At 38.5% G+C, this 25,962-nt stretch overlaps 1 protein-coding gene across 1 annotated transcript; it reads left to right on the forward strand.

The window, feature by feature from the left end:
* Positions 1-298: 298 nt before the first annotated feature.
* On the forward strand, positions 299-25,962 carry CCT2 (chaperonin containing TCP1 subunit 2). Its single transcript, XM_072655356.1, has 16 exons — positions 299-553; positions 1,454-1,528; positions 1,620-1,685; positions 1,928-2,039; positions 3,119-3,195; positions 3,604-3,716; positions 3,889-4,091; positions 4,557-4,657; positions 4,742-4,869; positions 5,764-5,867; positions 8,380-8,499; positions 13,783-13,911; positions 14,149-14,252; positions 14,501-14,600; positions 21,543-21,684; positions 25,472-25,962. The coding sequence occupies exons 1-16, from the start codon at positions 551-553 to the stop codon at positions 25,500-25,502; spliced, it is 1,608 nt and encodes a 535-aa protein (XP_072511457.1). The 5' UTR covers positions 299-550; the 3' UTR covers positions 25,503-25,962.

The raw sequence follows: 25,962 nt of genomic DNA on the forward strand, positions 1-25,962 counted from the left end.
TTGTACCCCAGATCATCGCTAGGAAAAGTGCAAATAAAGCAAATCTGTTAACCAGCAGTTTTTGTTTCAGGGAGTGGTCGGGGTGGTGGTTCACTGACAGTGCGGGATTTTGTGCCCAAACGTTACAGTAACTTTTTTTCTTTTCTTCAGCCCGTGCGCAGAAGGCTGGACAGGCGGGCGGTGGGCGGAGCCTCTCGGGAGAGATCTACCAATGAGCGCCCTTCTCCGCCCCAACCCTGCTGCTATAGCAATTGCCAAGCAAGGTTTCCCTTTGTCCCCCGGCCGTCAGACTCCAAATCCCATAATGCCTCACTTAAAGATGTCGCCCTTAGCCCCGCCTTTCCTCCCCTCTCTTCTCTGCGTGGGTTGGTCGAGGGGCAAGGCCTTATTAATGGCCGTAGCCGGCACGGAGGGGAGCCGCGCGCGCAAGCTGCCGCTCCTTTTCCGGCGGCTTCCGGCACGTCACGTCCGTCTCGTCCTCCTGTCCCAGAGACCTGACACGGGCGGACTGTGAGCGGGTCTGAGAAGTGGTCGCCGCGATTTCGGAATCATGGTGAGGCCCCGACTTGGCTCCGCCACCCCCTCTCGGGGAAGGCCTGGACTCCCGCGCGGCCCCCGCCCCCATCGCCTCCCTCTCTTTCTGCGACCCACGCGGGCCCGGAGCCTCCCCGCACATGGCCGCCGGGCCGGGGCGGGCCGTGTGGCCTATCTCGGGGCCCGCTCCAGGCGCGGCCCGGCCGCCTCGGGCCTTGCTCGCCGAACGGGTCCGCGCTGTGGGGCGCGGGGCGGCGGCTTCTTGGCCCGAGGGGGCGGCCCGGCGCTCCCTCCCCCACTGGCCGGGCTGCGCGGCTGGGCCGGGCCTGGGGGAAAGAAATTTCTAGCGCGGCGTGTGTGCGGGAGGCGGGGCCTGCGGAGCGGGGCGCCTCTCTCCGGGCCTCCCCCCGGGCCGCGCTGCGGGCCCCACGTCTGTGGGGCGCTTCGCGTCGTACCCGGCGCTGTTTCACTTCTTATGCTTCTCTCTCCTCCCGGGAAAACCTGGTGGACGGCGCTGTACGAGCCGGCCTTCGAGCTAGGTGCCCCCCCCCCCCCCCCCCCCCCCCGCCTCGCCGGGGAGGACCCGCAGCCGCCCCGCTCTCCTCTCCCGCTGGCGACATCTTAAAGCTTCGCAGCGTAAAAAGCCTGATTCTGTAATGAGCGGCGGCCCCTGATGAAGGTGGCGGGCCGCTGCTGCGCGTTTGCTTAATAAACGTGGGTCTGTGTGCGGGAAAACATGTCAAAGTTCGTGTTTTCAGCCGACAGAAATATACGTAAACACATGTATGCCCATTTTCTCCATGTGCATCTAACTATTCCTCATATAAAACGTTTCACCCTTTGCGTAATCATACATTCTGCATTTCCCCGTGCCTATCTACAAAGTCTCACGGCGCCCGGTGCCGGCTTCTGTTCGCAGGCATCCCTCTCGCTTGCTCCTGTGAACATCTTCAAGGCCGGCGCCGATGAAGAAAGGGCGGAAACAGCCCGCTTGGTGAGTCTCTGCCGCCCCCCTCGTGCCGTCCTGTCTTCTGCAGGATCGCTGGTTATTCCTGCTAATCTGTGGTTTCTCTTCTAAATCGTAGTCGTCTTTTATCGGTGCCATCGCCATTGGAGACTTGGTGAAGAGCACTTTAGGACCCAAGGGCATGGTAAGAAAAATAGCAGAAGGACAATGGTAGTTTAAATTGAATAGGTGGTGGGTTTTGTGACGCAAGAGTGTGTTCATAAAAAGTTATATACTATTAAAACACTGTTGAAAAGACTTTTTATTATCTAAATATTATCTATTTTATTATTATTATCTAAAAAGTATTTTTGCCTTCATGTTTGAAAGTAAAGGACATGGGTTTGTTCGTTTGGGTGAGCTATAAACGAAATCTGTTCCCTCCAGGACAAAATTCTTCTAAGCAGTGGAAGAGATGCTTCACTTATGGTCACCAATGATGGTGCAACCATTTTAAAATCTATTGGTGTGGACAACCCAGCAGCCAAAGTTTTAGTTGGTGAGTCTGGAGAAAACTTTGGACAATATTTTGACTATGACTCCTATGAAATGTCTTCTCTCTTTTTTTGAGCATTTATCAACAAGATTTTGTTTACCACCTACAACATGCAAGATGGTGGGCATACAAACAAAAGATTGAAATGATCTTTTCTCAAGTAATTTATGTTCTAACAGGAGACAAGCACGTAGTAAGTATATAATAAACAAATATGAGGTATTTTGAGAGAGGGCAGTATCCGTCAGTATAACAGTTTAATGCTAATGAGTAACAGGCAAGACAGTTTGCATGGAGATCTTCTGTTCCCCATCATCCTCTTTCTAGGATAAGATGCAGAAAGCTCAGCCTGGCATTTAAGCCTCTGTTACAGTCTGATTTGCATCAGTCTTTTCATGTTGCATGTACTCTTCTTTGTGTAGTCTACACTCTAGTAAGGTTGGTTTGTTGGCAGACGTAAGTTCCATCCCTTAAGTGCCTCTCTTCAGAGTCTGGGATGCAGTTCTTCACTTTCTGTAATCTCTGAAGTTTCCTTTAAAGAACAGTGCCTGTGCTACTTCCTACTTGAAGCATTCATTTCTCAGTCTCACCTATTGTTCTTAGTAGTGTTCTCAAAACTACTTTGTATTATTTCATAGCATCTTCATATTACCTTTTATATGTATGGTACTTTTCCAGTGGACTGTAATGTAAGTTCTGCGGTCAGAGACTAAGGTTTTTTTCATCTTTGTGTCTCTAGTACCTTAGTAGCTACTTCCCTGGACATAAAATGTTTTATAAATGTTAGTTAGATTTAATATAGATCCGTAAGATAAGGTCTAGAATTTAAGCTTCTCGGGGGTGGCAAATGTGAGTTATTTTGTGCACAGTTCTCTACATCTTAGGGATAGTTTATAGGTGTTGATGGTAAAAATTGCTTATTGCATTTTAGTAATAAATGCAAGGTCGGTTGCAAGATGTGAAGGACTTAGGCAGTGGGTCAGATTTAGGAGGCACATCCAAAACATTCTTTTTTAAAAAAAAAATACAGATAAATTAAGAATTTTCAAGTGAGGTAAATGAGTTAATTTTTTTTTTTTCAGATATGTCAAGGGTTCAAGATGATGAAGTTGGTGATGGTACTACCTCTGTAACTGTGTTAGCAGCTGAGTTGTTAAGGGTAAGAAAGTCCAGTCTTAGTAATTTCTGTTGTGCTGTAAGTGGATATATGATTGCAGCTTAATGTAGTGAATAGAGAGCCTGCCAAGATGACCTGCCTGGATTCAAGTTCTGCCTATGACACATGGCTCTATGGAAAAATCACTTAACCTGATCTATAAGACTGAATTGCAGTATCTGCTTTGACAAGAGAGTTTACACTTTGGAAGCTCCCCTAGACCAATGAAACCATAGATCCAAGGAGGAAAATACAAACAATACTTTTAAATTTAACGTTTTGGCTGCTGTGTTATTTTAATATGAGAAGCTAACCAAAATTGAATGTTCTCTTCACCTAAGGAAAAGGGAAAAAAACTTTGCCAGAGTAACTGAGGTTATTATTAAGCTTTTTTTTTTTTAATTTATTAAGGAAGCAGAGACTTTGGTTGCAAAAAAAATTCATCCTCAAACCATTATTGCTGGTTGGAGAGAAGCTACAAAAGCAGCAAGAGAGGCTTTGTTGTTATCTACAGTTGATCATGGGTTCGTACTTTAAAATGTTTTCTTTAAATCAGCATTTAATGATATGAAGCATAAATAATCCTTTTGGTAATTAAGTGGGGGGATACGTACTATATGAAAAGCAAAATGAGTTTTGAAAAATATTCCTTGGAAAATGACAGGTGGTTTTCATTTATGCTTTTTTTTCATTTAGTTATGATGAAGTTGCATTCCGTGAAGATTTAATAAACATTGCTGGAACCACATTGTCCTCAAAGCTCCTAACTCATCACAAAGACCACTTTACTAAGTTAGCTGTAGAAGCTGTTCTTAGACTGAAAGGATCTGGTAATCTTGAAGCTATACACATCATCAAGAAACTGGGAGGAAGTCTGGCAGATTCCTATTTAGATGAAGGTATTCTGTGTTTGTCATATTATAAAGAAAGTCTTGGGTTAGATGCTGATTACTTAATGTTCCATGATTTCTGTGGATATAATAAACCTTTGAAAAGAATTGTAATTTGCCTTGCAATTTGTCAGGTTAAGAATATAGTAACCTTTTTTTTTTTTTCCAGAGTTGAGATATATTTCTCTGTGAAACCTGTAGTACTCATTTAATAGCTTAAAGTTGGGTACTGAATCCTATTTAAAGTGGCATTATGACACTTAATGAAGCGCTAAGCCAGTCATTTGTGCCCCTTCTCAGCTGGTACTACGCTCAGTATTAGCTTGGTATACACAAAAAGGAGTGCATTTATTCTCAAACAGATTTCTGAAATGGTGGGACTGTGATTCACTTTAAAGAACAGGTAATCAGAGCTGTAGAATCCAAGAGTCATCATGAAGTCAAACCAACCACCTTTTGCTTTTTTCAATTTAGGTTTTTTGTTGGATAAGAAAATTGGAGTAAACCAACCAAAGCGAATTGAAAATGCAAAAATTCTTATTGCAAATACTGGGATGGACACAGACAAAATAAAAGTATGTGATTTACATTTATAAAAGTTGTCATTTATAATGCTTTGAAATTTATAATCCAAGTAACTTTGTTTCCTTTTTACTTAGATATTTGGTTCCCGAGTAAGAGTTGACTCTACAGCAAAGGTTGCAGAAATAGAACAGGCTGAAAAAGAAAAAATGAAGGAGAAAGTTGACCGCATTTTGAAGCATGGAATAAATTGCTTTATCAACAGGTTTGTATTTGATTTGAAGGACCAGTCGTTATTTCACCAACTTCATAATCTCTACAGTCATCCCTTCCACATTGTGGGGACTAGGGGTGTAGGAACACCCTGTGATCTGGAAAATTTGCAAAAAAAGATTCGGGGCCCTCCCATCATACCAGAGAAGAAATACAATTTTTTTCTTTTACGAGGTGTTGACAATACCTTATTGTAAAATTTGGGTGTATTTATAGTATTAAGAAAAAACATGTTGATGTGGACTACTTTACATACATTTTATGCATTTCTGAGTTTCTAAACTTTTACTGTCTTCTGCCGGCCTTCATGTGTATAGAGAGAAAAACCTCAGTGGGGAAAGTTGTGCTCTGGAAGGAATAACTGAACGTTACACCCTAAGTCAGGCAAACAGGCAGTTAGGATACAGCCCTCGTGTTACCAGCGTATTGCCGTGATTTCATGCGTTGAAGGTTCCTTATTGATGGAAATTGAAGGCTTAGGAGGAAAACTTTAAATGTGTTAAATGGTGATAATTGAATTAAGAGTATGGTTACAGCTCTAGTTCATACTTGAAATTACACGGGAAAATGAGAATATGTAGAGGAAGAATATAAAAAATGAAGGGCGTCTTTCAACAAAGAATTGATATTGGAGGATTTTGTATTTTATCGCCTAAGGTAAGCAGTGTGTCTTAGGAAGAAAGTAAAGTGTCATTCAATGTCTTTGAGAAACCCACATTTAGTTGTAGGTCAAATATTTGGTGACTTGTGAAAAAGTACATATTCATTATAAGTATAGTTTGTTTTGGTTCTGGTATGGGTACATTTTATATAATTGTGATTCGATGCTTGTGTAAATGTAAGGAGTTTGTTTTTTTTTTTAAGCATGATTTTCTTTTGTTTGTAGGCAGCTGATTTATAATTACCCTGAACAGTTATTTGGTGCTGCTGGTGTCATGGCAATCGAACATGCAGACTTTGCAGGTGTGGAACGCCTAGCCCTTGTTACAGGTAAGGAAAAGACATTGAACTTTATTCATGTTTTGTTTTAATCATTCAACAAATATTTATTTCTGAATACATGCTTGAAAATTCCTGAAAGTAGAGGTATGGATTAAGATTTAAACGTCATTTCTCAGTTGTCTGTGGTAGCATCAGCAGTACAGATATGGAAAACAAAGACATTTGTATGTATATTTGGACTCTATTATAATCTTTTAAGGGACGGTTCACTTTTATGTTTTTTATGTTTTTTAAATTTGTTTTTAATTCTCTGGGTGAATTCTGCCTGCATGTATCTCCCCACCCCATTTCCCCAGTTTCTTACCATTTAGAATGCCCAATTTCTTTCAGGTCTAAGTTCAGATGTCTTCACTTCTTTGGAAGGCCTCATTTAATGCATTCTGTGTCCTTGAATTATGTTGTATTTACTTACATGTATACATGTATTACCCAAGGAGAATGTAAGGTCCTAGAGAACAGGAAGTGTTCATTTTTGATTATTGTACATACTCAGTTCTTGGCACAGTCAGGTACAATAGACATTTCATGTTTATTGAATTAGAAGGAAGCAAGGAATCACCTATGTATAAATAGGTGATTATATTAAATTCCAAATGCATTAAATTTACTTGTTCTAAAAAGTCTAGTATCAGTATTGGATTCAGGGGAAATAAATAAACAATCAGTAAGCCCTTATTAATAGTCATACTATATATCTAGCACTGTGCCAGATGTTGAATTTACAAAGACTAAAATCATCATTGGCCTTAAGGAACTTATATTGTGTCAAAGGAGATGATATCTGCATGTGAAGAAGCATAAAATACAAAGAAAAACTGGAAATAGTTTTGTTTTGGAGGTACGTAGTAGCTAGGGTTAGCAGAGGCCAAATGTGAGAGGTTCCCGTAAGCTGACTTTTGAAGGAGGCTATGCATTCTACAAGGAGCATGTTGGGAAAGGAAGAGGGTTTGTCCACGCCCAAGGGTTGAGAAGAGACAGAAGGCTGGGTGTGAGGAACAGTAGGTAGCCAGTTTGATTGCATTGTGAAGTATGTGAAGAGGGGGGTAATATGGAATAACCATCAAAGAAAAGATTGGTGCCAGGTTGTGAAAGGTTGTCAGTGTCTTGAATGTAAGAGGAGCTTATTAACAAATACTTCGATCTAGGATAAAAATCCTAGCTAGGCTCACTATTGAGAACCGCTGGAAGTTTTTGAGTTAGTAGAGTGACATGCTTACTACATCTGTATTTTTAGAGATACCACTGAGCCTAATGATTCTCAAATTTTTAGTTGTAGGACCCCTTTTTACTCTTAAAATTATTGAGGCCCCCCAGCTTTGGTGGGTTTTATTTATTGATAATTAAGTTAAATTTGAAACATCTAAATATTTTGTGAAAATAGTTTTGACTTCCTGGACCTTCTTGAAAGGGTTTTGGAAACACCCAGGGGTCTCTGCACTGAAGTTTGAGAACTATTGATTTAAGATGTATGAGAAGGGTTTATTGGAAAGGGAAAGATTAGGTGGGGAAGGGAATAAGCTTATGTATCATGCCTATTATGTTAGATAACTGTGTTTAAGAACTTTTTAGAAATGTTATTTCATTTGATCCTCTCAGCACTACTCAGCACCTCAGTAGCACCAACAGGTTGGTGCTATTATTATCCCCATTTTACAGATGAGAAAGCTGAGTCAGATTAAGTGACTTGCCCAGGGTCACCCAGCTAATAAGTGTCTGAGGTTGGATTTGAACTCAACTCTTTCGACTCTAGGAGCATTACTTCTAACCACTTTGCCATCAGTTGCTTCCCATTAGGAGGGCCAATAAAGAAGTTGCTACAGAGTCCTGGTGAGAGGCCTGACCTTGTTAAGCATAAGAGGATTGGGAAGGGGGTGATCAGAGAGATGCGGGGGTAGAATTGACAAGACTTGGCAGCTGATTAGATTTGGGAGATGGAGAGTGAGAGGTTGAAGATGACACTGAGGTTGGTTTACCAGCTTTGAGTGACTTTAAAAGGATGATTTTATTGTTTTTGAAGGAAATAAGGATGTAAGGAAGATGAGTAGGCTTGGCAGGAAAGATAGTGAGTTCTGTTTTAGACATGTCAAGCTTGGGATGCCTCTGGGAAGACCACTTGTAAATGTCCAGTAGGTAGTTGGTGATGTGGAAATGGAGTTCAGGATAAAGAGGCTGGGGCTGGCCATGCAGACCTGGGCATCCTGCTTTCAGGTGATGCTTCAATCTCAGGGGACTGGTGAAATGGTAGAGAGCAGGTCCTGGGACAGGCTGTCAGGAGTTTCTAGTGGAGAGGAAATAGAAGTATGAGCAGGGTCGGGAAAGCCTGGGCAGAATGGGGTGTGGAGGAAGGATAAAGAACAGTGTCCAAGGTTTCCCAACGGCCAGGAAAGGAGGAGGACTGAGGGGCTGCTGGGATCACTGATGACACTTCTTGTTGTGATGGGTCACATTTGGGAGGGCTCGACCTGCCATGCATTGAATCAGTGCACATTTACATTTATAGGTGGTGAGATCGCCTCCACTTTTGATCACCCAGAACTGGTGAAGCTGGGAAGCTGCAAACTTATTGAAGAGGTTATGATTGGAGAAGACAAGCTCATCCACTTTTCGGGAGTAGCACTGGGTAATGTATATGTTCTAAGAGTGTAATCAGAGGATCTTATAGAAGTTAAGGTGTTGTGGTTACATATGCTTTGTGTTAAAGTGTAAGGCAGTTTTAAAGCCCTTTGTGCATACAATTACTTGGGGTAATTACCTAATTTTTTTTTAGTTTTCCAGGCAGCTGAAATTAATTGATGGTTAACCTTTTTTGATTATCTTTCATAACCAAGAGTTTTAACCTTTTTTGTGTCCTGGACTTCTTTGGTAGTGTAGTGAAACCTGTGGACTCCTCAGAATCATGTTTTTAAATGCATAAAAGACACAAGATTACAAAGGAAACTAATTGTGTTGGACTAAAACTATTAGAACATAAAAATTCGTTGACCTTACGTTAAGAATCTATGTTTTTAAAACATATAAAAACCACTTTCCTGTATAAAGAATATAATGGAAAATATTTTCTTGATCATTTAGGAACACATGAACTTCATTATTTGTTAAATAAGTGACATTTTATGTGCTTTAAGGTTTGTAAAGCATTTTATGTACATTCTCTCATTTTTGCCCTCACCAAAACTCTGTAGGGTCAATATACAGGTACAACCAGTTCTCACTTCATGTCAGTGGACCTTTCCGCAGATCCAGACCTCCCCATCTCCTTAAGGGGCTCCACATGGTGTTGTCTTATTCCGTAACTCAGAGCAGCTTCAAGGCCCAGGGCACTGTGAAGCTGAAGCCTATGCCTAGAGCATCAAATTTGTATAATGCGAATTTATGTGAAGTAAGAACTGTATTGTTTTACAGAAAAGGAAGTCATTTGAGATTTGTCTGTAGTCACACAGTTAGTTGAGTTCAGGTCTTCTTGAGTCTCATCATCTTCAGGTTGGTCACAAGGTGATAAATTTTTTCAGTCAATGCAATTTAAAAGCCTAAGATGAAGGACTGTATTCTGTTTCAAAGAGAAAGTACCTTCCCTGATGAAGTCATGGATCCTTTGAATATTGTATGCAATAAACAGTATGCTTATAACAAATTGCTTTAGGATGTGTTCTAGAATTTAGTACTAGAAGAGAGAACAAATAGTCCAATCTCTCTCCAGCTCCTTTATAGAAATAAGGAAATTGGAGCAATAGTGCCACAGTCAAAAATTTAATCAGCTCCTCTTGATTTAAAAATTTATGTTCTTTTTTTGTACCTTATTGCCAGTAGCATAAATAGTATGTACTTCAAAAAGGTCTCGAACTTTTTCAGGACCTCACATATCTTCTGTTATGGTTTGAAAGAAAAAAGTGTCTATTTTTGGTATATTGGGGACAGTCGCTGCTCTGCAAAGATAGAGAGAAAGAACTAGCCTAGAACTAGAACTAAGACTTACTGGTTGTCCCATTTACCACAGTGAGTTACGCTGATGGTCAGTTTCCTTTAGTTTTCAGCTTGCCCATCTTGATATCATTCTCCCATTTTGTAGGTCCTGGCATAATTGAAGATTTTTACTATTGGATTCTTTCGAGGGCCCCTGAGCAAAGAGGCTATTTGGTAGCTGAGGTCCTACAAAGATACCTCTGACATTATTTTTTTTTTGAACCCCCCCCACATCATTTTTTGGTTAGTTGTAACTGTGCTGAAGTATCTTGGGATTTTGGCAAAGATATGAATGAATATTGCATCGAAACTGTACTTACAATTTGCCCTTAGGTTTTTGAAGTATAGAATAGCTTAATTTAGCAGTAAGTTTCCCCTAGTGAAAGTGAATCCTCTCTTGGACTCTTAACTCCTTTTCCCTTTCTCCTTCCTCCATTCTGTTACCATGCTAGTTATATATAGTTCACCATAAACTGAAACAGTGTTGGAGCTGAAAGAAACTTTAGAAACAATTTAGTATGATTCCCTTCATCTTAAAGATGGCTTAAAGAAAGGATACTGAAGCCCAGAGAGTTTAAATAACTTGATTTCTCACACTTGAATATGTTCAGAGGGAAGATTTTTTATTATAAATGTCCATTTTTGCTATTGTACATCTTCTAGTTTTAAGAAATCTGCATTTACTCCTGACTTTCTAGATATTCACTGATTTTAGACATCACTAAATATGTGTTGGGGATGAATGATTTAAAAAATAACTGGTTATTGTATAAAGCACTATAGTAAATGTTGGGGATACAAATAGAAAAGCAGAGATAATCTCTGTTCTCAACATAGATTAAGGCAATATATAGGAGTTTGCACCTGTTGGGCCAGATAGAAAAGCCTTCACTGTCCTTGGAGTGCAGTTAGCAAGGCAGCTGTTAATGTTTCATTTCCATTAATAAAACCATATCTGTTTTAATTACTTGTCTATCAGAAGAACCAATGATTGAAATGTTCCATTTTACTAAGTGTTTGTCTTTGGAGAGTACCTTACGTGGGCTGTCTGCACGACAATGCAAAGATCATTGCTCTGATTAGCTTATTAGAAATTGTCGTTCAGTTATATAATTAATAAGTCATCTCTTATATTTTTTCCTGCAAGCTGGATAAACAAGTTTTGCTGTTGATAATACTATTTCTTAAACACTGTTTATAGTCGTAATAGCTAACATTCATATAGGATTTTTAGGTTTACAAGGAGCTTTACATATTTGCTAGTTTGATTCTCACAGAAATCCTATGAGAAATGTTCTGTTATTCCCGTTTTACAAAGGAGGAAACTGAAGCCCAGTTTCAATCCTATCACACAGATAGGATTTGAACTCAGATCATCCCAGTTCTGAGTCCAGGAGTGATGCTCTGCTTTTACTTCAGGCCCAGTGTTCAGTCTGCTACAGCACTAGTTCTATTTTCTGTGCTGCCAAAAGGGGTAGGGATATTTTAAACTTTGAGTGCTAAGTTTGAGATAAGAATGAAAAAGGGAATGAATGAGAACTTTTCTTCCATAAAATAGAGTAGAACATTAGCACTTTCCTCTTTGGGAAGCAGCTTTTTTTTCCATGTGGAAATCAGGGAGAAGGAACCCAGGGGCTTTGTTTAATCTTAGTTTTTGCCTCAAACTTAGCTATGAGAGATTGAAAAACTTGTTTCTGGATGAACAGCTGTGAAGATGTATGCTTTGGACTGGGTTAGTCTAAAATCTTGTGGGTTAAGGGTAACTTTCAGATGGGACTTTTGATCCAAAGTTTAAGTAGATGTGAAAGGAAATAAAAGAAGAAAGATCTTAGAGGTGGCAATGCTTGAGGTGGTGAAGTAAGTTTCTTACTATATTTTAGAGTTGGGTTTATTGTTAGTGACTTTAAAAGTCTTTGCATTTTATTAAGTTTAGCTGTTCATTAATTAGATGTAATTTTTGGTATAAATCAGATGGGGAAATTCTTAATTGTCTGTTTGAGCTCAATCTCAAAAAAAAAACCCAGCAGACTTACAATTAAGACCAAAGGTGTCAGACACATTGCCGGTAGGTCACATTGCAACCTGCCACACTTCTGAGTAGAGTAGAACCAGTTTAAAATGTAATTGGGAAATGTTTAACAAAATAAATAAAAATGCAATGGAATATAAGTAATATTAATATGTGGCTTTCCAAGTGGCCCCCAGGTTTACTGGATCAGTCTCTATTTGACTTTGGTACTACTTATTCAATGTCATACAATCAAACTACCCAAAAATATCTTTATAGAGCTAGAAAAAATAAGAGCAAAATTCATCTGAAAGAACAAAAGGTTAAGAATAACAGGGAAATCAACAAAAAAAACGAAGGAAGGTGGCATAGCTGTACCAAATTTCACATTGTATTATAATGGTGATTATTGCTATGAACATCAAAACAGTCTAGTACCAGCTAAGAAATTGGAGCGGTGGATCAGTACAATGGTTTAGGTACATGGTACATGGTAGTAAATGACCATAGTAATAGAATGTTTGATAAACCCAAAGATCCAGAATTTGGGGACAGAAACTCACTATTTGACAAACACTGCTAGAAAAACCAGAAAACAGTATGGCAGAAACTAGGTATAGACCTACATCTTACACCATATACCAACATAATGTCAAAATGGGGTTGACTAAAAGGATAATACAGCATGGAATAATTTACCTGTCAGTTCTATGGAGAAGAGAAGAATTTAGAACCAAACGAGAGAGCAAGCGAGCATTACATGGATAATTTTGATTACATAAAATATAATTTTATTTATATTTTGATTATATAAAATTTAAAAGTTTTTGCACAAACAGAACTAATGCAACCAAAATTAGAAGAAAATTAGAAAACTGGGGGGAAAATTTCCAGCAAATATCTCTGAGAAAGGCCTCATTTCTCAAATATATAGAGAACTGAGTCAAATTTATTAGAAGACAAGTCGTTCTCCAATTGTTAAATGGTCCACTGATAATAACAGGCAGTTTTCACAAATCACATGAAAAAATATTCTCAAATACTATTGATTAGAGACATTCACATTAAGCCAACTCTGGTGTAACGTTTCATACATATCAGATTGGCTAATAATGATAGAAAAGGAAAAGGACAAATTTGAGGGTGGGTGAGAAAACTGGGACAACCAATACATTGTTGACCAGAGTTGTGATCTGGTCTAACCATTCTGGGGAGCAATTTTGAACTATGCCGAAATTGTTGTAAAACTGCAGTATTGCTACTAGGTCTATATCCCAAAGAGATCGTAAAAAAAGAAAGGGATTAAGACCCATATATACAAAAATATAGCAGCTTTCCTTGTGGTGGCAAAGAATTGGAAATTGAGAGAATGCCCATCAATTGGGGAATGACTCAACAAGTTGTAGTATATGATTGTAATGGATTACTCTTGTACTGTAAGAAATGACAAGTAGTATGGTTTCAGAAAAACATGGAAAGACTTACATGAATTAATGCAGAGTGAAATGAGCAGAACTAGGTAAACAGTGTACACAGTCGGCAACAATGTTACACCATGATGAACAACTGTGAATGACTTAACTATTCCTAGCAATATAATAACCCAAGATACTTCTAAAGGACTGAAAATGAAAAAATGTTATCTGTCTCCCAAGAAAGAACTGGTGGCATCTGAATACAGGCTGAAGCATTGGGTTTTTCCCTTCATTCCTTCTTCCTTCCCTCTTTCTCTCTCTCCAGCTTCTCTTTTCTTTCTTTGTCTCGTTTTGAGTTTTCCATGTTTCACATAATTGCCCGTGTATGACCTGTATTGGCTTAGGTAGGGGTGAGAGGAGGCGTAGAATTTGGAACTCAGTGTTAAAAGTTGTTTTTACATGTCATTTGGAAAATAATTTTTTTTTAAAGAGTATTTGATTCTTTTGTTTTTATTCTTAGGTGAGGCTTGTACCATTGTACTGCGTGGTGCCACACAGCAGATTCTGGATGAAGCAGAAAGATCTTTGCATGATGCTCTTTGTGTTCTTGCTCAGACTGTGAAAGATTCTAGAACTGTTTATGGTGGTGGTAAGTAGTGTATATTATTTCCAAGTATTTTATGTTGTTTTCTTCAGAATTGTAACAATTAGATTTGTGCATGTCATTTTTTTTTTTAAGTATATCTTGTTGGAGATGTATTTCTGTTGACTTTTTTCAACACTATTTTACAAAATATTTTAAATGATGGTTTCATCTGATAAACTCATTACTTATTGGCCCTGTATTTAAAGAAAAGAATAGTAGGAATTTTTCTCTAATTTTTAGGTTGTTCTGAGATGCTGATGGCCCACGCTGTTACAGAACTTGCCATCAGAACGCCAGGCAAAGAAGCTGTTGCAATGGAGTCTTTTGCTAAAGCTTTGAGAATGGTAAGTCATGTATTATGGGAGTAGCATTGTGTTTTCTTGTTGTTTTTTAAATTGTAGCCAGTGTTTTCATCAATATTACAAGACATGTAATAACTAAGAAGGAAGACTGTCCTGTTTAGGGAGAGAAGGGATTTTGTGTTTCTAAGCTCTTAACTTACTGGTTATAGGAAGGTATGTTAATTCATTAAGACAAATAGACTTTCTTATAGTGAAGCAAGTGTTCACTTTTTGCTCATTTCTCTGTATAGCTGCCAACGATTATAGCTGACAATGCTGGTTATGACAGTGCAGATTTGGTGGCTCAGCTCCGTGCTGCCCACAGTGAAGGCCGAAAAACATACGGACTTGGTAAGAAACCAATATTTACTTGGTTGAATGGACTCTTGGACTTTTGTACTGGGGTGGTTAAATGAAATCTACGATTTATACAGTTCTTTAAGTGCCAGGGATACTTTATAAATAACCTGTTCTGGTGGGGTCTCATAATAACCCTGAAAAAAATGTTCAGGAGACTGTTATCCCCATCTCATTAGATTTATTAAATTGAGGTGGTGAAGTAAGTTTCTTACTAAATTTTAGAGTTGGGTTTATTGTTAGTGACTTTAAAAGTCTTCTCTGCATTTTATTAAGTTTAGCTGCTCATTAATTAGATGTAATTTTTGGTATAAGTTAATAAATTCATTAATTTGAACTTGTGCAGTCATTCAGTTTACTTATGGGGTTAGATATTGTACTTAAGATTCTATGAAGAACTCTGATTATATATTCTTTTCTCAGAAATCATCCTTGCATAATTTTATAGTGTTGTAACCAACTATCATTAATTTAGGTTTGATTGGAGTCCAGAGAAAAGTTAAATAGATTTTTAGGAGAGGTGGTTACATGAAAGGTTCATCTAACATGAAAGGGGTTGTGGAGGAAGAAGAGAGGGTATGGAGGCAGTGAATGTAAATGGTTTTTTCTAGGAATTTGGCTAAGAGAAGGAAGAGAGATTTGGGATTAATCCAACATTACTAATTACTATGGGTTAAGAGAACTCCTAAAGGTAAACCCAGATGAAGAGAGTGATTTCAAATTAAATACAAGCATAGCTTCAGGAAAAAAAGTACAAGGACTCCAGAATAGGTCTTGTCTATACCTCAGGGCCCTCCAAGTCCTGAAACCAGCTCTCCCCTTGGAGCCACAAAAGAAGAAAACAGGTCCAGGTCCCTCACTTGTTTGTCCCAGGTGACTTATCTGTGGAAAGCAATTAAGTCCCTGGGCATCTTGCACTAGGGGACCTCAAAGCCCGAGACAAGCAAAATACTTGAAACCTACTCAGGGTATTTCTGGGATGTAGCAGGGATTGGAACTACCTCCTGGTTGGTACTCGTGCAGAGAGAAATCTATAAGGTGCTTCTTACATCAGCTGACCTGCATTGGGTCATTGGCAGAGAGAGGCAGAAGCCAGATAAATTGTGGTAGATACATAGAGCAGCTTCTACATTCTAGAGGGAACTGGACAAGTCAGGGGAAAAAATGAAATGAGATTTTGAAAATGAAATCAAAACATGCCATTTTGTCTAAGTACATGACAGATGAGTTAAATAACAGGAGGAAATGGAAGACAAGACTGTTATAATTTAGTGTACTCACTTTAGAACTAGACAAATTTCACAAGATAGAAGAAGAAAAAATTTAAGGACTCAAAGATAATTTTTTAAAAGTTAAATAATGATAGGCCACTGGTGAGTACTAAACAGCAGTTGAAAGGCGTATACATGTTAAACTATACATATTTCTTACCTTTGTTTATGGCTCCTTTACAGAAATGAACCAGTGTGCTGCTAAGGCATAAAAACCTCAAAGCAAATGCAGAAGAGTAGAAGTAGTAGTAGACACATCCTTTATTGATAAGAATGCAGTAATAACTATAAAATCATTTGGAGAAAGACTTCATACTTTTAAATAAAGGCTAAATGTGGGATTAGGTTGAGGAAGAGAGAAGGGGGATGGGACAACAAGAAAATTGGGGGACAGTTTACTCCTGTGTAGCTGGTAATTAATACAGGGATGGAGGGGAGAGTAAAAGTGATGGGAATTTGCAAGCCTTAGGGATAGGAGTGGATGATAGATTAATTGTTGCAGGACAAAGGGGCTTTAGCTCTTGGTTTCTGCCAGTTCTTCCAAGCTGGTGCAGAATGAAGGGGGCAGTATTGCAGGATTAAAGAAGAACACCAGCTTTGATTTGAAGGAAACCAAATTGATTGCTCTTTCTGCTCCCTTGGGCTGGGTTAAGATTTTTGGAATACAGTCAAAGCAGTCACTACGAGAAAATGGCATATTACCAAACTCTTAGATCAGCACAAGTGAGAAAGTACAGATCAGTTAATTAGTCATGTTGTTAAATAAATAGAAAACAAATTACTTTGAAAAAAGAAACGCAAAAATCGCAATCCTGAATATTAAAGGAGAAAATATGGTTTTGTGTGTAAACCACCCCTTGTGCTCTGCTATTATGTATGTGAAAATCCTCTTTTGATGTTTAAGTTCAAAACAGAGAATAAAATTGTAAAAAATTCTGTGGTGTAGATAGTTATAGAGAAGGTTTTCTTGATGGGGAGCCCAGTTTTATTTCATGCCACAGGAAGAACCAAGCAATAATCTCATTAACAAAGCTAGAGAGGAGATATCTCATGTGATACACATCAATGGGAAATGATTACCTTGTTTTCTGTAACTTAATTGTTGGAAGATCAGTTCTAAACTTGCTCCAAAGAATGCATGTCAAATAAATGCATGACTCAAGTTTGACAGTCTCATCTTCTAATGATTAGAGAATGACATGAAATAATTTATTGAGTATCCTTTTCTTGGAAGGAAAAGATCTGACATATGTATATACTTAACACTCCCAGCAGAGAGCATGCATCCAGGGCATCCTCCTTGGTGATTATTTGCCAAGATAAAGCTTTTGGGAGTGCACTAATGCCCAATAGTTGGGATTGGTGGTCTCTTTCTCTCTGATCTGTACTGGATTGTAAATTCCTCCAACCCACTTAATGAAAGCAAGACACTGGCCTTGCAGGAAAGAATTCATGACATGAGTGTTTGCTAAATTGATACCAGAACCCTTTTTAGTGCCTCTTCCTTTCCCTAATGGGACACCAAAGCACACATCTGCTGCTACTGAAGCTTTAGTAATCTCACATCTAACTCCTCCCCAATGTATTCATCACATCACACTGAGGGTGGTACCACCTTGATGAAAGTATTGGAGGCTCCTGTTCGGTCTGCAAGGGCTCAGTAGCTCCAATCCTACACTTAGAGTGGGACTACCAGCCCTTGCCTCACTCCCCAAATCTTTCCCACCCTTCCCCTATCCCTGCACTTAGCTCTGTTGGCAAAAAAGAGCAGTTGCTAAGGCTAGATCCTAAAGTTAAGGATCCAGCTGTTTTAAATAGGAAAGAAATGCAAGCTGAAAGCAATCAGATGAAAAAGTGCTCTAAATCATTAATAATGAGAATTTCAAATTAAACTAACTTTTGAGGTTCCTTCCTCACTTGTCAAATTGGCAAAAGTGATAAAAGAATAGAACACTTGTTGGGGGTGGGGGAGCTGTGGGATAGAGATACGTTGATAAACTTATTGGTGCTGCTGGACAGTAGGGGTCGTCTATCACTTGGGGAATGGCTGGACAATTTTGATCTTTTAATGTGGTGTAATACACTTGTGCTGTTAATGATGACAGGACATACCAGAAATCCAAGCTTGTCAGAGCTGATACAGAGTGAAGTGAACAGGCCCACGAAAACAGTTTACAAAATGATCTCGATAATGTAAAGATAAATAACTTGGAAAGACCTCCTTCTGATCAGTGCGCTGGCCAGGCTTGCCTCTGGGAGACTGATGGTGAAGCGTGCGTTGTATCTCTTGATGAGAGAGGCGGTAGACTTTGAGATGCAGAATGAGTTTTGCATTTTCAAACAAGACCAATGAATGAATTGGTTCTGCTTGACTATACTGGTTATTGGGACCAGGGTTGGGGGGAGGGGCAGTTTTGGGGAAAATGGTGGGTGTTGTTAATAATGTAGAGGGGAAAGTGATGCATTTGAAAAATAGAAAAATTCTGAAAAGAAGTATATTAGTATTATGTCAGATTTAATCTATTTTAAACCCACCACACAATAGTTCAAAGTTTCTTTAGCTTTTTTCTGTTCTTTGCATTTTGAAGTGTTTATGATTGGTGGTATTTCAGATCATATTTTTGAAAAAGTAAATCATAAGTCTCAGGTAGGTTATTGTCTTCATATTCATAGTTGAGGAATTGAGGCTCAAAGCAATTGTGTACTGATCTATTTCTAATGTCAAGCATCAAATGTCTTATTTATTCAGGGCTCAGTCCTGTCACTTTCAACAGTTCAATGCTGGTTTGAACCTATTCTCTTTATCTTTGGCATGACTGAACAGAAGAACAGGAAAACAGCATTTAATTTAAACAAGAAACAAAACATTCTTAATAGTTATATCATTTTTATAAAAAGACACCCTAGATTCCTATAGTTCTTTGTCCCTGAAACATAAAGACAGTAAAATGCCTGAAACAATTTGTATATATTTGTCTGGCACAAAGTATTGTTTGCATGGATAGGCAAGTAAGTGCTTTTGCAGATAAGTTATATTTTAGAGAGTTGTCATTTGTTTGAGGTTAGGTCTTAATCACTTTTCCATATTGCAAATATCAGCCTTATTCACCATGTGAACAGATATAGAATCAAAACAGTTTATCTCTTAATCATATCAAACGATCAAACCATGACACTGACTTTTGTCACTTGGAAATTGTAATAAAAAAATTTGTTGAGAATTCAACGTGGCAAAGTGTTTGGAAACTGCCATATATATATATATGGAAGCCAATAGAGGTAACTGAATATGTGTAGTTTGAAGAAGATTTAGAGGAAAACTATATTTGGTTTTAGATCAGGGTTGGGGAACCTGCCTACTAGGTCCTCAAGGTTGGCCCTTTGACTGAATCCAAATTTCACATGTTCTGTGAAAACCCTTGTTTGAGATAATCACAAGACTGTTACATGTAAAAGGGAGTAAAACTGTTGAAGAGAGCAGACCTTGGAAACTGGGGTGGAAGTCACTGGAATTTTGGAAAGTCACCTTTGATTCCGTATAAGGGAGAACTTCTCCAGAACTGTTCAGTACCGAAATAGGGAGACTGCCTGATAAAGTGAAAAGTGTACAGATCTTGGAATCATCTGGCCTGAGTTCAGTATCTCTGCCATATGTTTACCTATGTGACCTTATTAGACTAATTATGAAACCTCACTGCCCTTTCGTTTCCCCATTTGGAAAACGGTTGGACTAAAAGGCTGACCTTTAAGATCTCTTTAGTTCTAGATCTTTTGATTCTATGGTCCACTGTAGTTGGGTCTCCACTAATGGGAAGAGTTTGGGTAACCACTTGTAAAGAATATTTCAGAGAGAATTTCTGTGTTAGGAGAGACTGAATCTCAGAGTTGCTGTCAGTTTCATGATTATATAAATCTTTTGATAATTCATGAAATATAACATCTTGAGAGGAAAAGCACACCCAAATGCCCTTGAACTGAGTAGAAGTAATTTGGGTTTATCTATCGTTCTGGATTACCTGGCTGACAAGTGGCTCCTGTAGCAATGGGAGCTTGCTGATGGTGCCACCTGCCTTGGGCAACTGCTTCAGGGAGCCTGTATCCACTATCTTGGAAACTTTATGTGACTAGACTCAAATAAAAGTTTATAGAATTGAGTTATATGATGGACACATTTAAGGCAGCCATTGAAGATGTGATTCACTCTGTTTTTAAATTAACTTGATATTTACTTAAGAAGAGGAAAAGTTCTCCATGATGCTGGTTTTGTAAGTGGTGTTTTACAATGCTTTCCTTAGTACTTAGTCCTTGATGAGGATTTTAGACCAGCAGAGCTAGAAACAGAATGGACTTTGTGTAATTTGTTATCAGAAAATGCTAGAGTACGTGAAGGATGGTATAATCAAAAGAACTCTCATAATTTTGGTCAAAAAATGGATGCATCTTACTGTCATTGCAAATTTAGATCACATTGGACATTTCATATTACTCTCTTACCACTGTCACCTCTTCTGGAGGCAGCTTACAACTCTGTGCCTGAAAGCCCCAGCAGTAGCAGTGCTCCTCTATCACCCCCAGACCACATGCAGCCCTTTTCATCCATCCATCCAGCAAAGTGAACCTGTGGAGACTTGACCTGCCAGCTGTCTCTGTAGGTGCTCTAGCCCTTCATCCTGGGTAGGCGCAGCTTTTGAAGTCTGGGAAAAGATAGTTTTCTATTTAAAAGATCCAGACAGTGACTTCAAAAAAAAAAAGTTAAAATTGATGCAATGCTGAGTTGGCTAAAATACAGAACATCTCAGAAACTAGTGGAGTCCGAATGTCTCAAAGCTAATCTTGTGGAGTTTTCAGATAACTAAGATAACTCCAACAGCATTGTCTCAGCATTTCTGCCACTGCTAAATTATAAAGGAGTCCAGTGGTTGCTTTGTAGTAATATTAACAAAATAATACTTGGAGAAATTTATAATCTGGGATAGACAGTGAGTTTATTTAAATCGGGGCCGCTAGGTTGTGCAGTGGATTAGAGCACTGGCTCTGGAATCAGGAAAACCTGAGTTCAAATCTGGCCTCAGACACTTGACACTAAATAGCTGTGTGACCCTGGGCAAGTCACTTAACCCCCATTGCTTCATATAACACCACCCTCCTTCCCCTCCCCCTTCCCTCAAAAAAAGTCAGTTTGGTTTCATGTTCCATAAATTTTACCACCAACGTCCTTAGTACTTTCCAGTGGTTCAAAGTCAGGAACTGACATGGCTTTATCCACGCATGTGGCACCACAGAAGGTGTACTTCCATTTACTTTGCTGTATCACCCTAAGGACAGTTTGGCTTTCTTTGCCATCGTTCTGCCCTGGAGCTGTATCATCTCCCCCCAATTAAAATAGGAATTTTCTGAAGATAGAGCCTGTCTCCCTTTCTCTTTGTGTCTCTAGCACTTTGTACATTATATGGCATGTGGTGTGGGCTTGTTAGAAGTCAATAATTTGACTCGGTGACCTTATTGTTTAGCGATAGTAATGATCATATCCAGTTTAGTATAATGAGGGGTTCAGTCTTAAATTTAAGAAGAAATCTGAGAACTTTATCATTCTTTGCTGTGTGAAGTGTAAAGATTTTCAAAAATTAACTAAAATATTGTAACCTAATTTTTTATTCTCTTTAAGATATGAAAGAAGGTACCATTGGAGATATGGCTGCACTTGGTATAACAGAAAGTTTCCAAGTAAAGAGACAAGTTTTGTTGAGTGCGGCTGAAGCAGCAGAAGTGATTCTTCGTGTAGATAACATTATTAAAGCAGCACCAAGGTACTGTGAATTTGTGAATTATTGGCACAGTATTTAGAAATATTAGTAAAATGGCATCATTCATTCACTATAAATTTATTAAGAGCCTGACACAGTGCTTAGTACTAGGGCAGATGTGGGGGGAGAATAAGACATAGACCTTGCCTTCAAAGAACCTATTAACTTCAAACTAAGAGTTCTAAAGAATTCTTAAACATATCCTTCCAATATTCTTTAACATGCTGCTTTCCATTTTAAGTGGTTTTTCTTAGATATGTATCAAATTCTGAAGAAAGCTGCTTCATTAAACAAATTTGGTGTTTTAAAAAAAACCCACAAATCTGATGTGGCCTGGAGAGAATATTTTGAATCACTGGAAGCTGATAGCCACCAAAACAATTTTTTTAAACTTGTGAATTAGAGAAAAAAGACTGCAACATGCCAAGATTTCATTGTTTGGAGACTAAAAACTTTAAATGCTTTCTGCCCAAGATCTAATTTCAACAATTGTAATTGATTTGACTTGGAGAACTCCTTGCCCACATATGGAAATGGGTTCCTTGAAACCATTAGTAAATCTGGAAAAGCTTGTTTATTATCAATTCTTCACTTTAAAAACAATATTCTTGTCTTGTGAGGTATTTGAAATTTTATCTAAGGAAATATTTAAGTAGACTTAAGTTGTTTTAAATTGCCTTTAAAGATTTTTCTCTTTAAAATGGCTTGGGACTTGAAGGGAGAGAAAACTCAGGAGTCATGAATTAGTGGAGAAAGGAGAGGTACAAATGAAGTTATTGATTATACTATAATCCATATTTACACCAATATAGTGAAGTCACATAGAAGCAACACTGGACACCAGGTTGGACTCTACTCCCAACTGGATTGTAAGGCCCTGAGAAGGGATCCTTGCTTCTGGGACTGTTTGCTCATGTGCAGAATGATAGGTTGGACAAAATGAGTCCAAGACCCTATGATTTAAGAAGGGGTTCGATTAGAGGAAGGGACTGTAAGGAAATGCCAGAAAAATATGCCACCATTAATTCCTCTGGAGGTTATTTGTTAGGTGTTCAGAGGGCAAGTCATGACTGGAAGATGACAGTGAGTCCATTTTTCTTGAGGCCTTTTCAGATTTCATTGAATCCTCACATTTTTGTTCTTTAACTTGAAAAGTGGCATCAAAACAAATGAAATTGTTACATGATTAAAACATTCTCAGCTTGATATAAAGAGAAGGAACACTGGATTTGGAATTAGAGGAACCACAGGTACATCATAGCTCTGTTGCTATATCATGGCCATGCAAATACCCTTCCCCTTGTCGGGATGTCCAAAGTGACTTCTGGTCTTCTAGCTCTACACTGGTGGTTTTCTGATCTAGTCGTGTAGCCTCAGTAGCTCTACTAAGGTTTGCTCGCAAATAGAGAAGACCTTCATGTACCCCAGATTAGAGGGGTGGTTTTAAAGTTAATTAAAATATTCCACATGGTTCATCTTTTGTAATAAGGAAACTGGGTATCTTGCCAAGAGAAAATAGCATTAACAGATTCTGCTGGATAAGTTGGGGTTCATTTGTCACGCAGTTTTAATTGAGCGAAACCGACAGACTTGAATCAAAGAGGCCTTTACTGTATAAATCTGTATTTTGGTGAGGGGTGGGGAGAAGTTCAGTGAGTAAAAATTAGATGAGCCTACAGTACTCACTGGATTTAATATGTTCAAAGAACAGTTGCAGAACTTTAATTGCACAATATACTAATGACTTAATTTCCACTAATGAAAACTATACATTTTTAGTTTGGTTTTGTATAGGAGTTTGGTCTCTTGGGAGATATGACAGTTATGTTGCATCCATGCTTTTTTTTAAAAGTCTTTTCTATGGACTAGTATTATTTTGGTTTTGTTTTTGTAGGCTAGATTTATAATGGTATACGCTAGATTTAGAAACAAATTAGTTGAGAGCATGTGGTACAAAGGGGCATGTTCTGCTCTGATATTTTTAAATGACAGAGCAGTATTAGGATTATAGGATTTTTGGAGCTGACAACACCCTTTAGTCTAACATTTTAGTTTTAGAGATGATGAAGGTGCAAGATCGTCTGTTATGCCCACCATCAAATTGATACTTCATATTTTCCATTGTAGACAAATGCACTTTGTACCATATGAAAGTAGTACCTTTTTATGTTGTGAATATTCTCTAATTTCACAGATAACTGAAATATATGTAAACCATTTCTGTATTCCGATTCATTCTGGACTTCCATGCCTTCTTAAAGCATGAATATCAGATGATAAAGCTTGGATAACTGACATCTGTTCTGAGCATCTGTGGTTCCTCATCACTTACAGAAACAAGTCCAGACTCTCATTCTGGCATTGACTTATTGCATCCTTTGCTCTCCCACCTAGTCCGACTTCATAGTGCTTTGTTTTCCCATCTCTGTGGCATTTCTCTTCTCTTGAATTCCCTGCTTAACTGACTCATCTCTGCTTCTGTCTGCTGGCCCTCCCTTTTCTCAGAAGCCCAGCTTAGGCCCTGTTTGCTCCTCCTCAGCCACCTTTGCTGAGATCATGTGAGCTTGTTCTTTTCTGAGCCCTAGGAGTCCTTAAAGGGATCGTCTCCCACCTAGCTTGTTTAGTGTCTGTTCTGCTTGTGTCTTGTATATTTCTGTTTTACCTTTTAGAATGTAACTTTGTTGAGCGCAGGGACTATTTTTTGCTCCCAAGTTAACACAGTCTGGCACACACGCTTGAAGTATGACTTACTCCTTCCTCCCTACCTCACAGATTTGTTGTGAAGAAAGGGCTTTCATAAGGATTCTGTTGTTACTCTGAGCATGCATATTGTCTCCTACCAAACTGTAACCTCATTGATAGTAGGACTTGCATCTTCTTACCCGTTTCTATCCCTACGACCTTGAACAGTGGCCCACACTTGTGGTATTCGGCTGTTGGTTAGTCCTTATAGTACATGGATGGCCTTGCAGTGGTAGTGGGCTATCTGAAGTCCCTGCGCTGAGTGGCACACTGGTCTAGTCTCTTCTGCTTCGAGGTTTCTCACGTCTGCCTTCTGTTTTCTTGTTTCTTCCTTTGATTCCTGTTTCTCCTGTTGTCAGAGTGCCTGCCACTGACCACTGTTCCTTTACTCCACATAACCTATATCTGTCTTGTAGAAATTAAGGCTGATTTTCTTTAGGCTGTTTTAACATTGCTCACATATTTAAATGAGGCTACCTCTTCGAAAGAAGACCAATACAGCAGTGGATCTGTGACCTCTTTGATATAGGTATTCCAAGCAGTGAGAATTGGTAGTACATTAATGGCCCTGCCCATCACAGCCATTTTTCTATGTTCTCCCATTAATCAGTCTGTCGGAAAGCATTTCTGCCACGAAGAATCCTTTTGACTCTTAAGTGATTACCAAAGGACAGTGTCTTTGTTAAATACACTGTTTGGGCAAGGACTTAGAAAATCCTGAACATCTGATGTCTACATTCAGTACACTTTTTGATTTTCCCATCAAGAAAATAGTGTTATGGGTGTGAAAATAGTTTTCTTAAATAGAAAAGTATTATAATGGTTTTAGTTAAAAGAAAATTTCTTAAAGGCCAAGTTTTGTGATGAAAGTCATGCCCTTTTCTTTTTCATTTCTCATAATTTAACATTAATTGCCTTATAGTTGATATTAAGTTTTATTTTATTGAAAGGCAGCATGGGGAGGAAAAGAAAATCTTAGGATTTATCAAAAAAGACTAAAGTGTGATATTTTATTAAAGACTTACCTCATAATTTTTTTTTTTTGCAGAAAACGTGTACCAGATCACCACCCATGTTAGACATTCCCATATCCCAGAGGACTCTGGGACCAATTATTTCAATTACAAAGTTATTGGAGAGAACTGCACCTCTTAAGGAAGATAAAGGAACAGAAGCTTATCTGAAACAAAGCATATCCATGAATTTGGACATTTAAACTGACTTGTATTTCAACATGGGTCTAATTTATTTGCTGTTTCATTTTCAGATAAAACATAGTTGATTTTTTAAAAGTTCATTTCCTTCTGCTGTGCACTGAAATAAAATTTTCAATGTTTAACTTGCTTTTAATTTGTCTTGTGTTATCATAAGTCTTGTGCTAACCCCTAATGTAATAAAATAATTGCAGAAAAGCATATGTAGTTTAGAGTTTAGATTAATGATAGGCCTACCTGCCAGCACATGTGAGCTAGTTATTTGTTTCAGTACTTTGTTATCAGCTAAAATTGAATTATTCAATAAATCAAGATCCAATTATTA

Source organism: Notamacropus eugenii, chromosome 3 (assembly GCF_028372415.1).
Source record: "Notamacropus eugenii isolate mMacEug1 chromosome 3, mMacEug1.pri_v2, whole genome shotgun sequence".
Classification (NCBI taxonomy): Eukaryota; Metazoa; Chordata; class Mammalia; order Diprotodontia; family Macropodidae; genus Notamacropus; species Notamacropus eugenii.